The sequence below is a fragment of the Oncorhynchus gorbuscha genome, linkage group LG24 (genome assembly GCF_021184085.1).
Source record: "Oncorhynchus gorbuscha isolate QuinsamMale2020 ecotype Even-year linkage group LG24, OgorEven_v1.0, whole genome shotgun sequence".
NCBI lineage: Eukaryota > Metazoa > Chordata > Actinopteri > Salmoniformes > Salmonidae > Oncorhynchus > Oncorhynchus gorbuscha.
In genome coordinates this window covers 63,327,236-63,349,735 of record NC_060196.1, presented here as the reverse complement: position 1 = coordinate 63,349,735, position 22,500 = coordinate 63,327,236, and the positions used below count along the sequence as shown (strand labels likewise).

The following is a 22,500-nucleotide window of genomic DNA, read 5'->3' as shown; positions in this document are numbered from 1 at the left end:
TCTGAGGTTGAGAACTGATTTCTCCGTCAAAGGTCGGCTTTAGGCACGGGCAGCTCTCTCTTTAGTCACGGGCAGCTCTCTCTTTAGTCACGGGCAGCTCTCTCTTTAGGCATGGGCAGCTCTCTCTTTAGGCACGGGCAGCTCTCTCTTTAGGCAAGGGCAGCTCTCTCACGGGCAGCTTTCTTTAGGCACGGGCAGCTCTCTCTTTAGTCACGGGCAGCTCTCTCTTTCTCTCTTTAGGCATGGGCAGCTCTCTCTTTAGGCACGGGCAGCTCTCTCTTTAGGCAGCTCTCTCTTTAGGGCAGCTCTCTTTTTAGGCATTTAGGCACGGGCAGCTCTCTCTTTAGGCACGGGCAGCTCTCTCTTTAGGCACGGGCAGCTCTCTCTTTAGGCACGGGCAGCTCTCTCTTTAGGCACGGGCAGCTCTCTCTTTAGGCAAGGGCAGCTCTCTCTTTAGGCACGGGCAGCTCTCTCTTTAGGCACGGGCAGCTCTCTCTTTAGGCACGGGCAGCTCTCTCTTTAGGCACGGGCAGCTCTCTCTTTAGGCACGGGCAGCTCTCTCTTTAGGCACGGGCAGCTCTCTCTATTTGGTTTCTCTGATTTCGGGTTGATTGTAAAATGATTGTCATTTTGATAAACGACATATTAGTATTGACCATTCTTATGTAAATGTAGTAATATTATTGCCTGTAAAGTGTGCTTGGACTATTCATTTACAATTGACCTGTTTAGAGGTGCAAATGGTTTATTGAGGTCATACGTGTTTCAAAGTGAATGGTGAGAGAGAGAGAGAGAGAGAGAGAGAGAGAGAGAGAGAGAGAGAGACGAACGAACCCCAGAAAGACCCCGTTCTGCCCAAGTATATTGCTCTTTTCCATCCCACCAGAGAGCGTCATGCTTTGGGCGTTACAGCTGGCTGAGCAGCTGAAGGTGCTGTCGGCTGAAGGTCCGTGGTGCTGACCCGAACTGCAGCTGAACTATCCGTGGAGCTGAACTGTCAGTAGTGCTGACCCGAACTGCAGCTGAACTATCCGTGGTGCTGAACTGAACTGCAGCTGAAGGGCAGGAACTATCCGTGGTGCTGAACCGAACTGCAGCTGAACTATCCGTGGTGCTGAACCGAACTGCAGCTGAACTATCCGTGGTGCTGAACCGAACTGCAGCTGAACTATCCGTGGTGCTGAACCGAACTGCAGCTGAACTATCCGTGGAGCTGACCCGAACTGCAGCTGAACTATCCGTGGTGCTGAACTGAACTGCAGCTGAAGGGCAGGAACTATCCGTGGTGCTGAACCGAACTGCAGCTGAACTATCCGTGGTGCTGAACTGAACTGCAACTGAAGGGCAGGAACTATCCGTGGTGCTGAACCGAACTGCACCTGAACTATCCGTGGTGCTGAACCGAACTGCAGCTGTTTATCTCGGGTCCTCCGCCTCTGAGAAAGAAAGCTGTCCATGGGCCTAAAAACGCAACTCTGCCGCTGCGTCAGAGGAAGCTGCCTTGTCTCTTGTCAGAATGCTCTATGCATACAGATGAATGAAAACGATGTGCTACGCTGTGATTTGGGACACGGCCAAGTATATATGAATACGTTATGGCTCTCTATGTATATCTAAACAACATGCTTTGAGCTGCTGTGTTCTTCCCCCTTGTCACTATCAATGAAAGCATTGAGGATACGACCACAGACGCTCTCTTCTGAAACTATAACGAAAAGCCAGTTGATTTCAAACAAAGATCAAGAGGTCCTGGAATGCCTTGTATAGCTTGGAAGGGGTGTAGTAGGTGTGTGTGTGTGTGTGTGTGTTGAGAAACTCCAGAGACTTGCCATGAAAGCAGCTGTTCATCTCGTTTGGTCCATTAAGACTCGAGAGATCAACTTGACAAATATGAGTCTCCTGTGTGTGAGCAATCAACCACAACCACACACACACACACACACACACACACACACACACACACTTAGACAGAGCAAGTGTAGGTTACGTCAACTTTGTCCATGAATAACTAACGGCACCCAACTGAAAGATGAAAAAAGGAGTAGGAGCCGCGCTACCGTCAGCTGTTGTCCTGCCGCCATACGCCCCCGTTAACATTACAACCCGTTGCATCAGGGCCACACACTGACAGCGCTACTTCAGGATAGCCTAAAGACGAGGCTTGTTTAACTGACTGTAACCGGAGACTGGTGCGGTAAATTCAGAAGAAAAGAGAGAAGCAAGGCAAGGACGAAACGTGATGCCCGAGAAAGCAGGCCGGCGGGCCGTGTGGGCAGACATGTGGGTGTATTGGCTTGATGGTCTCATGCGAGAGGGGACTGACAGGTTACCTAATATCGTCAAGCTGGCGAGCGCCTCTGCTGTGGTTAACGTCGAAGCACATATAGCTGGCTGATTGGTGAGATGTCAACTGCAATCTTGCTGAGCAGTCTTTCCACCTCCTTTACCTCTCCCCATCTCCTATCTTCCCTCCCTCCCTCTTTTTTTCCACAGTTCTATCTATCCTCTTGGTTCTATCTATCCTCTTGGTTTTATCAATCCACTCTGTTCTATCCATCCTCTTGGTTCTATCCATCCTATTGGTTCTATCCAGCCTCTTGGTTCTATCTATCCTCTTGGTTCTATCCAGCCTCTCAAGTAATCTCCTCTCCTTCTCCAGTTCTTTCATCCCAGGAATAAATTAATGAAGATGTATTACTGTATTGAGCCGGGAATCCGTGGGGACCGCGGTATTGAGCCGGAAGTCTGTGGGGACCGTGGTATTGAGTCAGGAGTCTGTGGGGACCGTGGTATTGAGCCGGACGTCTGTGGGGACCGCGGTATTGAGCCGGAAGTCTGTGGGGACCGTGGTATTGAGCCAGGAGTCCGTGGGGACCGTGGTATTGAGCCGGGAGTCCGTGGGGACCGTGGTATTGAGCCGGGAGTCCGTGGGGACCGCGGTATTGAGCCGGGAGTCCGTGGGTCCGTGGTATTGAGCCGGGAGTCTGTGGGGACCGTGGTATTGAGCCGGGAGTCCGTGGGGACCGTGATATTGAGCCGGGAGTCTGTGGGGACCGTGGTATTGAGCCGGGAGTCCGTAGGGACTGTGGTATTGAGCCGGGAGTCTGTGGGGACCGTAGTTGTATACGAGGTGGGATAGAGCATCGCTGTTGTTAACTCGACTCAGTGTAAATTGCGTCATAAACGTTTCACACCTTGTCATCAAGTCACTGCGTAATCTAACTGTATATAGGCCATGGAGGAACGGCACTAAATTATTCAATTAAGTTAATTGGACATCAGAAAATCTATAGTTTGGTAAAGACAAAACTGATTTTAAAAAATATAGGCCAATTTAATTGTGCTCTAGTCTATAAAAGCTGCCATCTAGTAACAAACACGTCTTATATTCCATCATTATCTTATGGAAAAATGTATCTCTCAGATGTGTTGTGACCACAAGCAACAGGACTATACATCACAGGTTGGCCTTACAACTGGCCAGCCTATAACATCAAATACGCCAGTTACAGTATTCCACTTGTTCTCACTCCAATAGTCAATTATCTAAAAGAGAAGATGTAGACTGCTATGTATGGAGAGTTAGACTCTGTATGGGGAGAGTTAGACTCTGTATGGGGAGAGTTAGACTCTGTATGGGGAGAGTTAGACTGTATGGGGAGAGTTAGACTCTGTATGGGGAGAGTTAGACTCTGTGATGTTTGGGGAGAGTTAGACTCTGTGATGTTTGGGGAGAGTTAGACTCTGTGATGTATGGGGAGAGTTAGACTCTGTGATTTGATGTATGGAGAGAGTTAGACTCTGTGATGTACGGAGAGAGTTAGACTCTGCAATGTGATTTATGGAGAGAGTTAGACTCTGTGATGTATGGAGAGAGTTAGACTCTGTGATGTGATGTATGGAGAGAGTTAGACTCTGTGATGTATGGAGAGAGTTAGACTCTGTGATGTATGGAGAGAGTTAGACTCTGTGATGTATGGAGAGAGTTAGACTCTGTGATGTATGGAGAGAGTTAGACTCTGAGATGTGATGTATGGAGAGAGTTAGACTCTGCAATGTGATTTATGGAGAGAGTTAGACTCTGTGATGTATGGAGAGAGTTAGACTCTGTGATGTATGGAGAGAGTTAGACTCTGTGATTTGATGTATGGAGAGAGTTAGACTCTGTGATGTACGGAGAGAGTTAGACTCTGCAATGTGATTTATGGAGAGAGTTAGACTCTGTGATGTATGGAGAGAGTTAGACTCTGTGATGTGATGTATGGAGAGAGTTAGACTCTGTGATGTATGGAGAGAGTTAGACTCTGTGATGTATGGAGAGAGTTAGACTCTGTGATGTATGGAGAGAGTTAGACTCTGTGATGTATGGAGAGAGTTAGACTCTGTGATGTGATGTATGGAGAGAGTTAGACTCTGCAATGTGATTTATGGAGAGAGTTAGACTCTGTGATGTACGGAGAGAGTTAGACTCTGTGATGTACGGAGAGAGTTAGACTCTGTGATGTACGGAGAGAGTTAGACTCTGTGATGTATGGAGAGTTAGACTCTGTGATGTGATGTATGGAGAGAGTTAGACTCTGTGATGTACGGAGAGAGTTAGACTCTGTGATGTATGGAGAGAGTTAGACTCTGTGATGTGATGTATGGAGAGAGTTAGACTCTGTGATGTATGGAGAGAGTTAGACTCTGTGATGTACGGAGAGAGTTAGACTCTGTGATGTACGGAGAGAGTTAGACTCTGTGATGTATGGAGAGAGTTAGACTCTGTGATGTGATGTATGGAGAGAGTTAGACTCTGTGATGTACGGAAAGAGTTAGACTCTGTGATGTACAGAGAGAGTTAGACTCTGTGATGTACGGAGAGAGTTAGACTCTGTGATGTATGGAGAGAGTTAGACTCTGTGATGTATGGAGAGAGTTAGACTCTGTGATGTACGGAGAGAGTTAGACTCTGTGATGTATGGAGAGAGTTAGACTCTGTGATGTACGGAGAGAGTTAGACTCTGTGATGTATGGAGAGAGTTAGGCTCTGTGATGTACGGAGAGAGTTAGACTCTGTGATGTACGGAGAGAGTTAGACTCTGTGATGTACGGAGAGAGTTAGACTCTGTGATGTACGGAGAGAGTTAGACTCTGTGATGTACGGAGAGAGTTAGACTCTGTGATGTACGGAGAGAGTTAGACTCTGTGATGTACGGAGAGAGTTAGACTCTGTGATGTACGGAGAGAGTTAGACTCTGTGATGTACGGAGAGAGTTAGACTCTGTGATGTACGGAGAGAGTTAGACTCTGTGATGTACGGAGAGAGTTAGACTCTGTGATGTACGGAGAGAGTTAGACTCTGTGATGTACGGAGAGAGTTAGACTCTGTGATGTATGGAGAGAGTTAGACTCTGTGATGTACGGAGAGAGTTAGACTCTGTGATGTATGGAGAGAGTTAGACTCTGTGATGTACGGAGAGAGTTAGACTCTGTGATGTATGGAGAGAGTTAGACTCTGTGATGTTTGGAGAGAGTTAGACTCTGTGATGTATGGAGAGAGTTAGACTCTGTGATGTACGGAGAGAGTTAGACTCTGTGATGTACGGAGAGAGTTAGACTCTGTGATGTACGGAGAGAGTTAGACTCTGTGATGTACGGAGAGAGTTAGACTCTGTGATGTATGGAGAGAGTTAGACTCTGTGATGTACAGAGAGAGTTAGACTCTGTGATGTACGGAGAGAGTTAGACTCTGTGATGTATGGAGAGAGTTAGACTCTGTGATGTACGGAGAGAGTTAGACTCTGTGATGTACGGAGAGAGTTAGACTCTGTGATGTACGGAGAGAGTTAGACTCTGTGATGTACGGAGAGAGTTAGACTCTGTGCTCTGTAGAGATCTACTTGTCAGTATAGTGTGAGGCTCTGGTGCCACTCAATGGGAGGACATGGTAACTGCTGCTGGTGGCTGGCAACACTACACGGGTTGGGGGGGTGATAGTCATGACACACGAATGCTTATTTTAGAATATCCGTTCTGAAGAGCTTTGAAGGCCAGTATGACACAATTGAGCCGGCGTTATTGGAAATGCTTTTGGAAATGGCGGCAGTGGGGATAGGGTGTGTGTTTGTCATTACATTTTTTTACTCTTCACAGAGGTAGAACATGTCTGTATGAAAATGACACTCCACCGATCCACAACTCTATATAGTCAAGCCACATTCTTTGGGTACAATAGAGCTATAAAACCATTGGTTGAGAATCCAGCAATTGAGGGTATCGATGGAGAGTCGTTTTGTTATCAAGTTGGTCACTAGAAACCCATGTCGATTTTGGACGTTTGAAATTAGTCCTGAACACATTAGTGCTCACCTCCAAAATGTAAAAAATAAAAAATAAAAGTTACTCTGAGTTTTGGGCTCGACACTCAGGGCCAGAGCAGCCTCCTTAGATTACTGCATCAAGGCAGTTCACTACTGTCTAGCAAGCAGGTAAGAGTACTTGATGATGCTAAACGGAAAAAGCACTTTTTTAAATTAAATTGTTATTCGTTTTATTAATTTCCAAAACCATAGCCGTAACCATAAACTTAACCCTTAACCACCCGGAATAAATACCGATACATCACTTTAGAGTTGTTTCTGCTTTAACCCTGTAACCACGCAGGATTAGTGGTTAGAAAATATCGACGTTTTATTCAATTACGTCAAATCCCGAAGTGAAACTTGAGATCACGTTGCTGCAAGTTAGTCAACGACGGTGACGGACCATGGGGACTAATTAGTGTTTCGTTGTGGATAGCTTCAGAAGGAGTTTGTGGAAGCTATGCTATCTAAATCTGAGTCATATAAATGAAATAAACCAAATCAATCGTATTCTATGATCTGAGCGATGTGGAGGAAGTGTGTGATACACAGCCAAGAAACAAGCCAATCGTTGTCCATTTTGAGCACATCCACAGAACCATTGGGCAATAATTGGTAGTGTTGGGCAACTGGATCCATGGTGGTAAGTTAGGTGAATGTTTAAATCCAATCCTCGACATGAACTGAGGTCAGTGCCATGTCCCTTGGTCTCTCCTCTTTAGACTGGAGCGACGTGTATGGCAACATTTATGATGACGCAATGCAAAAAAAAAAAAAAACTTTTAAAAGCGGATTTATTGATGACGACGCTAAAACGGCCTTGCAATGCATTAATTATTGTGTTATAAGACGCGTTGTATAACCACCCACTGTGGAGCATGTGACTGTGTATGCATCCCCAAAATAGCACTATATCCTCGACAGTGCACTCCTTTTTGACCAGAGCCCTGAACATTATAGATAATATATACGGTACGGTTTGGGACAAAAACTGATATCGAACTGACCGTCTGAACTTCTCATCCTATGGTATCCTTGGCTCCCTCTAAAAATAGTTCCAGTATCCATATTGTCATGATGCCAAGCAAGACCGCGATAAAACCCGGGGGTTGTCACTTTGCCCCCCCCCCCCCCCCCAAAAAAAAAAAAAAAAAAAAAAACTGGTTCCATTTACAATGTCTATTGCAGCTGCCCACTTTCAGACACAACACCGAAACAACAGAAAATGGGATAAACATTGCACACTTGAAAAAAATGCCACCAGATGCAGAAACGAATGTGTTTGAATGCCGAGAGTAGTTGGAAGGACTCTAACCCCTTATATGTCAACTGCGCATGTATTTTAACATGCATATCGTAGTTATAAATCCATACCACATGTAATTGTGCAAATGCTCTAAATGCGCCCCCCCCCCCCAAACAGCCACACACGCACACGCACACACACACACGTATATCCGGATTTCGTACCTATACGATAAAGTCTGAAGTTTTCTGATAGAATCGGGACCCGTGGACAGCTCAGGGACAATAACATCATTGCTTTTCCTCTCGCGGAGAGCGTTAAAAAGGCAAATCTGAGATTAAAACCCCCCACTTCTATGCGAAGTAATACTATCCATGAGATTACTAAAATAAAAGAATGATGAGAAATACTCAATACACATCATGACATACATCATGACATACAGATGTTCGGACACGCTCTCCCGCGACCACTTTATCGATTCACTGGCGTCTCTAGCAGCGCTACAAACGGTGTAGCCCGTCGCCACAGTATCAAGCCCAGCAGCGCCGAGGAACACTCCATTCTGTCTGACAGTATAAGAGGCTTTTATCTTTTCGCCCCGCCATTCCTCCTATCCCTTCTTTCCGTGAAAACACACAATTCGATTATGAAATGTAATGCTGCTCGTGTCCACAGAACACCGAGGGAGAAACCACGGGAGAGAGCTCGCTGTGCTCAGCATTCCACTGTGTCAGAAAACACGGTCATCCACCCACACCCACATTAACTTTCCCCCCCTTGGAATGAAAAGGGACATTCACTAGCATCTAAATTGGTCATTTGGTATTCCGGTAGTGAGCGGGAATAACATTGCGTCTCCTCTTCCATCATTCATTCAATATTCAACACAGTGCAGCAGCAACAGCAGTAGTTATAGGAGGGAAACTTACCCTCAGTACCCTTAACCGAGGCTGAGGCTGCCAGTAGCCCCATAAACAAGAACAGAACCCTGTTCCAATGGTGCGCTGCTACTCCTGCCTTCATTAATGCAAAAATCCCTATTTCCTCCGCTTTCCTTGGCCCGGTCCTGGTATGCCTGCTAATACATCTGCATTCTGTCCTACGAACATGCCCGGTAATGTGTCCGGTTCCGTCCCAGTTCGAAGAGGCGTTCATGGCAGGTGTGTGTTTTTTCTTCTTCGGGGGCAGCAGGCACGTTTTATTAGACGGGTTTAGAAATACGATTCACTTGGTGGTGGTGGTGTCGGCACTGAGAGAAATCCCAATGCATCGAGGCTCGGCACCGGCAACAGGACTGAACCATGTCATGCGGACCGCGGGGTTAGCAGAATCTCACCGGAGAAGGATTCTCACACTGAGGAGGAGGAGATAGAAAGCCAGAGCCCACTCACGCCAGACGAAGAAAAAAGTGGTGTCTTATCCACCACGAAAAAACAATCACACAAATCCCTCTTCTTCTCAAAATGTTAGATTCGATTCGAGAGGATGAATAAAAGCGAGAGATCCCTTTATTTTGCCTTTTTCCCTACGGGACAAGTACTGGCGATGATGGGTTTCTTATCTATTCCCAGTTAACAAGAGGTATCATCACCAATGTCGATAATCCACATTTAACAGGTCCGTTGAACGCAGGAACGCCGTAGAATAACGGATAAGACTATAGGTTGTCCAAATCCACCAAAACTGTTCCTTTTCAAAAGTTCCCCACCCACAAGATATTCAGAATCATTTTGATGATGTGAGAAATGAATAGATAGTTTATTTCCAGTAGACAAGGCTATCGCTGCCTTCCTAAAGCGGTACATTAAAACAAGTACTGTCTCTATCTCTGGTTCTTACGCCAAGAGTCAGACTGCAGACCTGCTCCCACTCTCACTCTCCCTCTGCACCCCCCTCCCCTCTCACTCTCACTCTGTCTCTCTCTGTCTCTCTCTCTGTCTCTCTCTCTCTCTCTGTCTCTCCTCTCTCTCTCTCTCTCTCTCTCTCTCTCTCTCTCTCTCTCTCTCTCTCTCTCTGTCTCTCTCTCTCCCTCTGTCTCTCTCTCTCTCTCTCCCTCTGTCTCCCTCTGTCTCTGTCTCCCTCTGTCTCTCTCTCCCCCAATCTCTCTCTCTGTCTCTCTCTGTCTCTCTCTCACTCTCTCTATCTCTCTCTCTGTCTCTCTCTCTCTCTCTCTCTCTCTCTCTCTCTCTCTCTCTCTCTCTCTCTCTCTCTCTCTCTCTCTCTCTCTCTCCTCTGTCTCTCTCTCTCTCTGTCTCTCTCCCCTCTGTCTCCCTCTGTCTCTGTCTCCCTCTGTCTCTCTCTCCCCAATCTCTGTGTCTCCCTCTGTCTCTCTCTCCCTCTCTCTCTCTCTCTCTCTGTCTCTCTCTCTCTCTCTCTCTCTCTCTCTCTCTCTCTCTCTCTCTCTCTCTCTCTCTCTGTCTCTCTCCCTCTGTCTCTCCCTCTGTCTCCCTCTGTCTCTGTCTCCCTCTGTCTCTCTCTCCCCCAATCTCTCTCTCTCTCTCAGGGCTCTGTCTCTTTCTCTCTCTCTCTCTCTCTCTCTCTCTCTCTCTCTCTCTCTCTACCCTAGATATCTCTCTCTGTCTCATCTCCCTCTGTCTCTCCCTCTGTCTCCCTCTGTCTCTGTCTCCCTCTGTCTCTCTACTCCCCCAATCTCTCTCTCGGTGTCATCAACCCATCACATCTGGGGCTCTAATCTTTCTCCACAACCCATCACATCTCAGGGGCTAATCTAATCTACCCTGTGTGGGGCTAATCTAGCGCCCATCACATCTCAGGGGCTCTGATCTGTCTCTCCCTCTCTCACATCTCAGGGAAAATCTGCCCTATATCTCTCCACAACCCAAGAAAATTCTCCTGTATATCTCCACAACCCATCACATCTCAGCAGTAATCTCAACCCATCACATCTCAGATCTGGACTAACTCAACATGTTTCCTTTCATTCTGAATCTCACAACCCTTCACATCTCAGGGGCTATGTTGGCCCTGTATATCTCCAAACCCTACTGAATGCATTATCACATCTCAGGGGCCAATCTGCATTTATAAAATATAAGTGAAAACATTGTTTGATTATGAATAATTATATTTAGGGGCTAATCTAATCTGCCCTGAATCTGCCCTGGGGCTAATCTAATCTGCCCTGACACTACAACCCATCACATCTCAGGGGCTAATTGGTACCACATGTATTCACAATCTCCACAACCAAACTCAGGGGCTAATCCCAACTCAACCACACATCTCACCCTTTCTCCATAGAGCAACACATCACATCTCAGCAGCTATTAGCCAATCTCCCTCACAGCCCCCTTACACTTGTTGTGACAAATAATATCTATCACATCTCAGGGGCTAATCAATCTGCCCCATATGATATCTCCACAACCCATCATGGACAACCCATCACATCTCAGGGGCTAATCTAATCTACCCTGTATATCTCCACAACTCTTCACATCTCAGGGGCTAATCTAATCTGCCCTGTATATCTCCACAACCCTCTTCACATCTCAGGGGCTAATCTAATCTACCCTGTATATCTCCACAACCCATTTCACATCTCAGGGGCTAATCTAATCTGCCCTGTATATCTCCACAACCCATCACATCTCAGGGGCTAATCTAATCTACCCTGTATATCTCCACAACCCATCACATCTCAGGGGCTAATCTAATCACATCTCAGCCCTAATATATCTCCACAACCCATCACATCTCAGGGGCTAATCTAATCTGCCCTGTATATCTCCACAACCCTTCACTATCTCAGGGGGCTAATCTAATCTGCCCTGTATATCTCCACAAATCTGCCCTGTATATCTCCACAACCCTTCACATCTCAGGGGCCTAATCTTATATCTCCACAACCCATCACATCTCAGGGGCTAATCTAATCTACCCTCACATCTCAGTCTATATCTCCACAACCCTTCACATCTCAGGGGCTAATCTAATCTACCCTGTATATCTCCACAACCCTCACATCTCAGGGCTAATCTAACCCTTGCATATGTAAGTAGTAGGGTGTATAACAATTTATGACAAATAAATCCTGCATAAACCATAGGGATGGGACACTCAGGGATGTTGGCCTATCATTGCCTGAATTATGTATCCACAGCTAGTCTCGGTAACATTATACTCCTTGCCACTCTTTTCATTTGCCAAAGAGGCTGTCCTTTCGGGCAAACTCAACGCTCAACACGGCAGACGGATTTACGGCACAGCTGCTGATTGTTGTTGGATACGATATGAATTGTTTCCATGACAACTTTAGGGGAAAAGGATGGGGTTTGCGCGAAAATGTGGCGCAATATAGAGTTTGAGTTTAAGAACAGCAATCAACAAATATGTTCCTCTGTTATTAACATATGGAGTCTAGAAAAGGCTTCTTTAGGACAACTTTCTCAATGGACAGAGAGAATAAGCGAACTCACATACACCCTAAAAGTCTAGACGATAAAAGGCTACATTGATCACTCGTGCTTGTCTACCAAATGTACAGGTGTCCCCATAGGCCTAATATTTCAATTTAGGCAATGAGATCCTAATCATTATTCCAAGTTAGACGTCCATCCCACTGAAAAGGCCTGCTGTTGTGAGCTGCCGGACAGCGTAATTACACTTGATAAGCGTTAAAGGATTAACAAGCAGTTTGTTCTGTGGTGCCTCAGACAAAAACATGTGTTTTGTCTCTTGCTTGCACAGGTGGTGGTTGCCTAATTCAACTATAATAGGCTAGCATAATAATTGTTAATTAATAGCCCAGCCTATGAAGTAACGTCTAATTTACACATGTCATTACTGTACCCTTCTGGCGAAATGCATGTCTCCTCCGCTGGCATCTCTCTCTCTTCCATCTTCTCTCTATTCCTCTTATAACTATTGAAACAGTAGCCTAGTCCCGTGAGTCTCCCAGAAGTAGCGATATAGTTAGGTCACTTATTAATAAAACAATGATGAATATATTCGGAAAGAAACACCTTGCTTGTGCTTGCTGGTTATAACACGGGTTGCAGCGTTCATAAAGAAGTAACGGTGAAGTTTAAATCGCCAGAGTTTCTCTGGTGTGATGTGATCGCATTGCCTGGTGGTAAAACAATAATCTATATACACATGAATCCTATATTCTCCCTGCGCACAATGTTTACGTTACAATCAAATGTATTATGTGAGAATAACCAATGCTGGAATGTTTTACAATACACTTTACGAAATGGTTTAAAACGTTCTCGAATATGTCTCATTTGCATAAACGTAGTGATTGGAGGATAGCTGTGAGGGTTATCGAATCAGGATCAAATTCTCTGATATCCTGGAGATCGTTGATGACGTCATGTTAATATTTCAATATTACCCGAAAGGCCCAGCGCCAAGGAGTGGAATGATAGTTACATTTACTGGTAATCAGACTAATCCACAAGTCCCTTGTCACACCTCAAAGGCTATATTTACACACTATATCTCCCCACACAGCTCTTGCACCTGTAAGTAATACACAACATCCTCTGATAAATAAATGAATTGATATATAAACCTATACAGCTGGGATACTGTCATGGATGTAGGTCTATCATTTCCCTGGCTGGCTGTTAAACGTTAGAGGTTCAGTTCTTACTCACTAAATGTGAAATTGATGCCTAAGAATCTGAAACCATCACCAATAAATGTGAATGTCAATTCCATCTCTCCGGTCATTTGTTTTCCCTAATGCGCTTTTGTGTAGAAACTAGTTGAGTATATAATGCAATGTAGTCTGGCCTTCAACCCAGAATAAAAACATATACTAAAAACAAACACTAAACAATAAACAGTCCATCAGGTACATTCAAATGAACTACACATTCGTGACAGCATGTCCCCTTCCACTTCCCACTGAATCTATTGACACGTGGAGCTATAACTACTCAAAGCTATAGAATGAGGCCGAGGCCTATATCGGGATTAAATGCTATACTATTATAGCATTGGGATTGAGAGTAATAATAGCATAGTAGGCTACAGATATGCGGGTGGTTGTACGGATAATGTAGGCCCTCTTGAAAAGGCTACAGTAGGCGCATGGATACAGACAAGGTGTGGTTAGGCCCTCTTGAAAAGGCCACAGGATAATGTGTGGTTAGGCCCTCTTGAAAAGGCTACAGTAGGCGCATGGATACAGACAAGGTGTGTGGTTAGGCCCTCTTGAAAAGGCCACAGTAGGCGCATGGATACGGACAAGGTGTGTGGTTAGGCCCTATTGAAAAGGCTACAGTAGGCGCATGGATACGGACAAGGTGTGTGGTTAGGCCCTATTGAAAAGGCCACAGTAGGCGCATGGATACGGACAAGGTGTGTGGTTAGGCCCTCTTGAAAAGGCCACAGTAGGTGCATGGATACAGACAAGGTGTGAGGCCCTACTACAGTAGGCGCATGGATACGGACAAGGTGTGTGGTTAGGCCCTCTTGAAAAGGCCACAGTAGGTGCATGGATACAGACAAGGTGTGTGGTTAGGCCCTATTGAAAAGGCCACAGTAGGCGCATGGATACAGACAAGGTGTATGGTTAGGATCAATTAGTAAAAGCTATGACTAAGAGTGAAAAGGCTGGGGAGTCACTGATCACATCTCGTCCGATTATAAAAATAGGGCAATGTAATCTGTTACGTTACCAGCCAAAATAATGTAATCAGATTACAGATATTGTTGAATAACGAAATCATCTCGGATGACTGTTATTAAATTCAGAAAAGATGTTTGCGAAAGAAATACACTATCTTGCACATTCTGTTTTTCTCAATGACAATCAATTCAGCATTGAAAAAGTGGTCACACAACTTTTCAACCTCATTGATATTATGAACGTGATAATAGGCTAGAAAAATTATAATTTATCCCACTCTGTTCAGAAAAACCTTCTACATTATATTAATTATTTCCTTTCCCATTCAAGAGTTGCGGAACATTTTTCTCGTAGGCCGATATGTCCTGTTAGCTCATTTACTCGTGTTTCTTGGTTGTAAAGGGAGTAACGTTAGAATATATACTTTCTCTACCACACCAGGGAATGCAAATATGGTCTTGTGTTGACACAGATCAACAACGGAAGACATAATCCACAGAATACTGTCCAGGTTGGCTTTGAAGTATCAACTACTCAAGCAGGAAAACAAACAAAACCGTATTTTTATTTTTTATTTTACAAAGTTGACATTTAAACAACATGTTTTCACAAGTTGTTTAAATAGGCTATTTTGTTGAAACACGTGATATTTATGCTTAACGCTCTGAAGACGTCAATTACAAAAGCAGCACATTATCTCATTAAGGTTGCGTGGTCCAAACATTTCATATTAAGCTAAACACCATCCCCAAATTATGACTGTTAATATTACTTTGAATAATATTATTTTATATTTTCACTCGGCCTTGAATTTGTTTTGTTATTGAAATTCCAATCTCCAAATGTCTTTGCCAATTAAAAAGCGCAGGTAACGTTCTTTATAAGCAACAATCATGTCACCATGGTTGCAGTTATGCTTTTGTTATTATTTTATTGCCATTCAAATTCAAACGCCAAAACATTCCAATCAAAACGTCCATCATTAATCCTATGGATCTGACAGGATGCTTGTCGGAAAATAATCATTTGATTGACCAAACATCAAGGCAAATGATACCGGATGATCCTTTCAGGCCGCGCCGGAACACTTTGAAGCGGTCTTGGAGCACCGTGGGACCGTTTCCTCGCTCCCTTTGGATCCATCCAGGTGTACCGGAGGATGACTTTGACCGAGTCTGTGCCAAAATATGGAGAGACTCGAAGAAAGCTGGATTTGGAATATGGTCACACATGGAGAAGGACAGCATGGCCCCAGCTAACGAACACCCACCGGATCAGGACATCCCACCGGCTCCGGACGGGCGCGTAGAAGAGGACCCCGTGAGGCCTCAAAACATCCCCTGCGAAGTCCGAGACAATAAGTGTCCTGTTACACGGAGGAAACCTATGCTTATCAAAATCACAGATCCAAGGTAACCTCTCACTTCACCGTCAGATTATGATTTACTACTCTAGAGTTAACTCTGAAAATCATCAAGCAAGAATTGTAGTCGACTGTGCTGATATCTTCCTATACATTTTCAGGATAGGCCTATTAGAACCGCCCAACTCCACGAGTCGTGAGTGATACTACATTTAGCTGTATTCTATTATCAGTGGGTGTGTTTCTAAATCGCCTCTAGTGTTTCAGAGTGCATAGTTAGATTCTAATTCAGAGCGTGTGGCTCACGGAGCGTTTTCAGAGCGCACACTGGACGCTCTGGCGGATGAGTAGGTTTTATCTTCTGTAAGTTGTTCTGAACGCCAGGGTAGTCACCCAGGATTTAATTGTCAAAGACTCAAACTAACTGGTTAAAGTTCAAACTAACTGGCTATCTTGTTAGCTACTTCCAGACACAATATGAGAGAACACCTCACTCAGACCATTTTACTCAAACTAGCGTAGCCGGTTAGAATGTTTTAATGTTATCTATTAGAATGCTTATTAAAATTACTTGTTAAAATGCTGTCAACATTTTAATAAGTAGGTTATTTTGAGAGTAATTTGAAATAAGAGTAGATAGTCAGAGTGAATTTACAAACACAACTTAATAATGTGAAAGTAAAGGAGAGTTGTTCAAATCAAATCAAATGTATTTATAGAGCCTTTCTAACGTACACCAGCTGATGTCTCAAAGTGCTGTACAGAAACCCAGCCTAAAACCCCAAACAGCAAACAATGCAGGTGTAGAAGCACGGTGGCTAGGAAAAACTCACCTGGAAAGGCCAGAACCTAGGAAGAAACCTAGAGAGGAACCAGGCTCTGAGGGGTGGCTAGGAAAAACTCACCTAGAAAGGCCAGAACCTAGGAAGAAACCTAGAGAGGAACCAGGCTCTGAGGGGTGGCTAGGAAAAACTCACCTGGAAAGGCCAGAACCTAGGAAGAAACCTAGAGAGGAACCAGGCTCTGAGGGGTGGCTAGTCACTGAATGGCCAGAACCTAGGAAGAAACCTGAGAGGAACCAGGCTCTGAGGGGTGGCTAGGAAAAACTCACCTAGAAAGGCCAGAACCTAGGAAGAAACCTAGAGAGGAACCAGGCTCTGAGGGGTGGCTAGGAAAAACTCCCGGAAAGGCCAGAACCTAGGAAGAAACCTAAGAGGAACCAGGCTCTGAGGGGGGCCAGTGACTGAATGGTTCAGGCCTGTCAAACACTTGATTTGTCTATATGTTACATTACAAACTTGCCTGGTTAAACTAAAGGGCGGCAGTGAGTAAAAATTAAAAAAACAGTTCTGACCTCACATTTAAGGTCAAAGACTCAAACTAACTGGCTAAAGATGATATCTTTTAGCTAGCTTCAGACACAATATGAAAGAACACCTGACATTTCAGACCATTTTACTCAAACTAGGGAGCTTTAGAATGTTTTAATGTTATCTATTAGTGACTATAACTGTGTGCCTGACATCACCAGGTGCTGTCAACATTTTAATAAGTAGGTTATTTTGAGAGTAATTTGAAATAAGAGTAGATAGTCAGAAATTTACAAACACAACTTAATAATGTGAAAGTAAAGGAGAGTTGTTCAAACCAAATCAAATGTATTTATAGAGCCTTTCTGGTGTACACCAGCTGATGTCTCAAAGTGCTGTTAAGAAACCAAGCCTAAAACCCCAAACAGCAAACAATGCAGGTGTAGAAGCACGGTGGCTAGGAAAAACTCACCTGGAAAGGCCAGAACCTAGGAAGAAACCTAGAGAGGAACCAGGCTCTGAGGGGTGGCTAAAAAACTCACTAGAAAGGCCAGAACCTAGGAAGAAACCAGAGAGGAACCAGGCTCTGAGGGGTGGCTAGGAAAACTCACCTGGAAAGGCTAGAACCTAGGAAGAAACCCAGAGAGGAACCAGGCTCTGAGGGGTGGCTAAAAACTCACCTAAAAGGCCAGAACCTAGGAAGAAACCGTTCAAAACCCTGAGCTGACAAGGTACAAATCTGTCGTTCTGCCCCTGATCCTGCCCAGAGGAACCAGGCTCTGAGGGGTGGCCAGTGACTGAATGGTTCAGGGCTGTCAAACACTTGATTTGTCTATATGTTACATTAATAAACGGCACTAAACGCTGCTGGGCGGCAGCGTACCAGGTGGTAAATGCGTTAATAGAACCAATAAAGGTTGCGAGTTCAAATCCCTGAGCTGACAAGGTACAAATCTGTCGTTAATGACCAATAAAGGCAGTTAACCCACTGTTCCCAGGTGGTAAATGAAAATAGACCAATAAAAGTTCTTAACTGACTTGCCTGGTTAAATAAAGGTAAAAAGTAAAAAAATAAAAAAACAAACCTATCTCCACACTATGAGGGTAAATAGTTAATAGACCAATAAAATGATGATAATGCCGTTTGGTGCAGCTCAGAGGTGTTTTAATTAAAAAGACAACCTGACATTTCAGCCTGTTTTAGTGGGATGGAGCTTTGGCCTGCCTGGTGACATCACCAGGTGGTAAATGAGTTAATAGACCAATAAAAGAGTTCCAAACCTCTGGTGACATCACCAGGTGGTAAATGAGTTAATAGACCAATAAAAGAGTTCCAAACCTCTGGTGACATCACCAGGTGGTAAATGAGTTAACCTCTTCAGTCGACCCTCTACTTTTTCGAACATTCTGTTAAAAATCGCGCAACATTTCAGCGCCCTGCTACTCATGCCAGGAATATAGTATATGCATATGATTAGTATGTGTGGATAGAGAACACTCAGACGTTTATAAAACTGGTTAAATCACGGCTGTGACTTTAACAGAACGTGCGTTTCATTGAAAAGTGCAGGAAAATCTGATCACTGAAAGTGGAAAAATATATCCATCCGCCGCTTCAACCCATTGTTATGGGCGAAAGACATTAAATAGGGCTGAGGTTGCAGTACCTACAGCTTCCACACGATGTCAACAGTCTTGTCATTTGCCAATTCTTTGTTTCTTGGTCAAACGAACAAGAGACAGGCTTTTTCTTCAGGTCTCCGACCGGATATTTTGGTTGAGAAATACACGGACAGTATTTGAAGATGGACCCCTATAGAAAACACTTAGTCTCGTGATTAATTTGATCGCTTATTAACGTTTACTAATACCTAAAGTTGCATTACAAAAGTATTTCGAAGTGTTTTGTAAAAGTTTATCGTCAACTTTTTGAATTTAAAAAAATGACGTTACGTTATGAAACGCTATTTTTTTCCGTTTATCACACAGTCTTCATAGATCGATATCTAGGCTATATATGGACCGATTTAATCGAAAAAAAGACCCAATAGTGATTATGGGACATCTAGGAGTGCCAACAAAGAAGATGGTCAAAGGTAATGAATGTTTTATATTTTATTTGTGCGGTTTGTGTAGCGCCGACTATGCTAATTATTTTGTTTACGTCCCCTGGTAATCTCTGGTACTTCAGCGATTTTTGCAGTTCGTTCCAGTCACAGGCAGCAGAGTACTGGAACGAAAGGCGGCCAAATGAGGTGTTGGCTTTAGGGATGATCAGTGAGATACACCTGCTGGAGCGCGTGCTGCGGATGGGTGTTTCCATCGTGACCAGTGAACTGAGATAAGGCGGAGCTTTACCTAGCATGGACTTGTAGATGACCTGGAGCCAGTGGGTCTGGCGACGAATATGTAGTGAGGGCCAGCCGACTAGAGCATACAAGTCGCAGTGGTGGGTGGTATAAGGTGCTTTAGTGACAAAACGGATGGCACTGTGATAGACCGCATCCAGTTTGCTGAGTAGAGTGTTGGAAGCCATTTTGTAGATGACATCGCCGAAGTCGAGGATCGGTAGGATAGTCAGTTTTACTAGGGTAAGCTTGGCGGCATGAGTGAAGGAGGCTTTGTTGTGGAATAGAAAGCAGACTCTTGATTTGATTTTCGACTGGAGATGTTTGATGTGAGTCTGGAAGGAGAGTTTGCAGTCTAGCCAGACACCTAGGTACTTATAGGTGTCCACATATTCAAGGTCGGAACCATCCAGTGTGGTGATGCTAGTCGGGCATGCGGGTGCAGGCAGCGATCGGTTGAAAAGCATGCATTTGGTTTTACTCGCGTTTAAGAGCAGTTGGAGGCCACGGAAGGAGTGCTGTATGGCATTGAAGCTCGTTTGGAGGTTAGATAGCACAGTGTCCAATGACGGGCCAAAAGTATATAGAATGGTGTCGTCTGCGTAGAGGTGGATCAGGGAATCGCCCGCAGCAAGAGCAACATCATTGATATATACAGAGAAAAGAGTCGGCCCGAGAATTGAACCCTGTGGCACCCCCACAGAGACTGCCAGAGGACTGGACAGCATGCCCTCCGATTTGACACACTGAACTCTGTCTGCAAAGTAATTGGTGAACCAGGCAAGGCAGTCATCCGAAAAACCGAGGCTATTGAGTCTGCCGATAAGAATATGGTGATTGACAGAGTCGAAAGCCTTGGCGAGGTCGATGAAGACGGCTGCACAGTACTGTCTTTTATCGATGGCGGTTATGATATCGTTTAGTACCTTGAGTGTAGCTGAGGTGCACCCGTGACCGGCTCGGAAACCAGATTGCACAGCGGAGAAGGTACGGTGGGATTCGAGATGGTCAGTGACCTGTTTGTTGACTTGGCTTTCGAAGACCTTAGATAGACAGGGCAGGATGGATATAGGTCTATAACAGTTTGGGTCCAGGGTGTCTCCCCCCTTTGAAGAGGGGGATGACTGCGGCAGCTTTCCAATCCTTGGGGATATCAGACGATATGAAAGAGAGGTTGAACAGGCTGGTAATAGGGGTTGCGACAATGGCGGCAGATAGTTTCAGAAATAGAGGGTCCAGATTGTCCACCCCAGCTGATTTGTACGGGTCCAGGTTTTGCAGCTCTTTCAGAACATCTGCTATCTGGATTTGGGTAAAGGAGAACCTGGAGAGGCTTGGGCGAGGAGCTTCGGGGGGGGCAGAGCTGTTGGCCGAGGTTGGAGTAGCCAGGCGGAAGGCATGGCCAGCCGTTGAGAAGTGCTTATTGAAGTTTTCGATAATCATGGATTTATCGGTGGAGACCGTGTTACCTAGCCTCAGTGCAGTGGGCAGCTGGGAGGAGGTGCTCTTGTTCTCCATGGACTTCACAGTGTCCCAGAACTTTTTGGAGTTGGAGCTACAGGATGCAAACTTCTGCCTGAAGAAGCTGGCCTTAGCTTTCCTGACTGACTGCGTGTAGTGGTTCCTGACTTCCCTGAACAGTTGCATATCACGGGGGCTATTCGATGCTATTGCAGTCCGCCACAGGATGTTTTTGTGCTGGTCGAGGGCAGTCAGGTCTGGAGTGAACCAAGGGCTGTATCTGTTCTTGGTTCTGCATTTTTGAACGGAGCATGCTTATCTAAAATGGTGAGGAAGTTACTTTTAAAGAATGACCAGGCATCCTCAACTGACGGGATGAGGTCAATGTCCTTCCAGGATACCCGGGCCAGGTCGATTAGAAAGGCCTGCTCACAGAAGTGTTTTATGAAGCGTTTGACAGTGATGAGGGGTGGTCGTTTGACTGCGGCTCCGTGGCGGATACAGGCAATGAGGCAGTGATCGCTGAGATCCTGGTTGAAGACAGCGGAGGTGTATTTGGAGGGCCAGTTGGTCAGGATGACGTCTATGAGGGTGCCCTTGTTTACAGAGTTAGGGTTGTACCTGGGGGGTTCCTTGATGATTTGAGTGAGATTGAGGGCATCTAGCTTAGATTGTAGGACTGCCGGGGTGTTAAGCATATCCCAGTTTAGGTCACCTAACAGAACAAACTCTGAAGCTAGATGGGGGGCTATCAATTCACAAATGGTTTCCAGGGCACAGCTGGGAGCTGAGGGTGGTCGGTAGCAGGCGGCAACAGTGAGAGACTTATTTCTGGAGAGAGTAATTTTCAAAATTAGTAGTTCAAACTGTTTGGGTATGGACCTGGAAAGTATGACATTACTTTGCAGGCTATCTCTGCAGTAGACTGCGACTCCGCCCCCTTTGGCAGTTCTATCTTGACGGAAGATGTTATAGTTGGGTATGGAAGTCTCTGAATTTTTGTTGGCCTTCCTGAGCCAGGATTCAGACACGGCAAGGACATCAGGGTTAGCAGAGTGTGCTAAAGCAGTGAGTAAAACAAACTTAGGGAGGAGGCTTCTGATGTTGACATGCATAAAACCAAGGCTTTTTCGATCACAGAAGTCAACAAATGAGGGTACCTGGGGACATGCAGGGCCTGGGTTTACCTCCACATCACCCGCGGAACAGAGAAGGAGTAGTATGAGGGTGCGGCTAAAGGCTATCAAAACTGGTCGCCTAGAGCGTTGGGGGCAGAGGATAAGAGGAGCAGGTTTCTGGGCATGGTAGAATATATTCAGGGCATAATGCGCAGACAGGGGTATGGTGGGGTGCGGGTAAAGCGGAGGTAAGCCCAGGCACTGGGTGATGATGAGAGAGGTTGCATCTCTGGACATGCTGGTTGTAATGGGTGAGGTCACCGCATGTGTGGGAGGTGGGACAAAGGAGGTAACAGGGGTATGCAGAGTGGATCTAGGGACTCCATAGTGAACTAAAACAATGATAACTAACCTGAACAACAGTATACAAGGCATATTGACATTTGAGAGAGACATACAGCGAGGCATACAGTAATCACAGGTGTTGAATTGGGAAAGCTAGCTAAAAGCAGTAGGCGAGGCTAATCAGCCAGCACAACAAACAGCAGGTAAAATGGCGTTGACTAGGCAACTGGGCCGACAGATAAAACAAACAAGCAGAAAGGAGTACCGTGATTAATGGACAGTCCAGTGTGCGTCAGCTATGTAGCCGAGAGATCAGTGTCCAGGGGGAAGCGATGGATGGGCAGGGAAGCTGGACTGG

The 22,500-nt window shown here is 45.2% G+C and overlaps 2 protein-coding genes across 2 annotated transcripts in view; one reads left to right on the top strand and one right to left on the bottom strand.

Annotated features, from left to right (window-relative positions):
- Positions 1-9,272, bottom strand: part of LOC124012290 (CUB and sushi domain-containing protein 2-like) — a 270,739-nt gene extending 261,467 nt beyond the window's left edge. The window contains exon 1 of the mRNA XM_046325752.1: positions 8,523-9,272. Coding sequence (XP_046181708.1) covers positions 8,523-8,748 — 226 coding nt within the window. The 5' untranslated portion in view covers positions 8,749-9,272. The remainder of the gene's footprint in view (positions 1-8,522) is intronic.
- A 5,976-nt stretch (positions 9,273-15,248) lies between these two features.
- LOC124012289 (zyxin-like) overlaps positions 15,249-22,500 on the top strand; it is a 48,784-nt gene continuing 41,532 nt past the window's right edge. Inside the window, exon 1 of the mRNA XM_046325751.1 lies at positions 15,249-15,609. Coding sequence (XP_046181707.1) covers positions 15,428-15,609 — 182 coding nt within the window. The 5' untranslated portion in view covers positions 15,249-15,427. The remainder of the gene's footprint in view (positions 15,610-22,500) is intronic.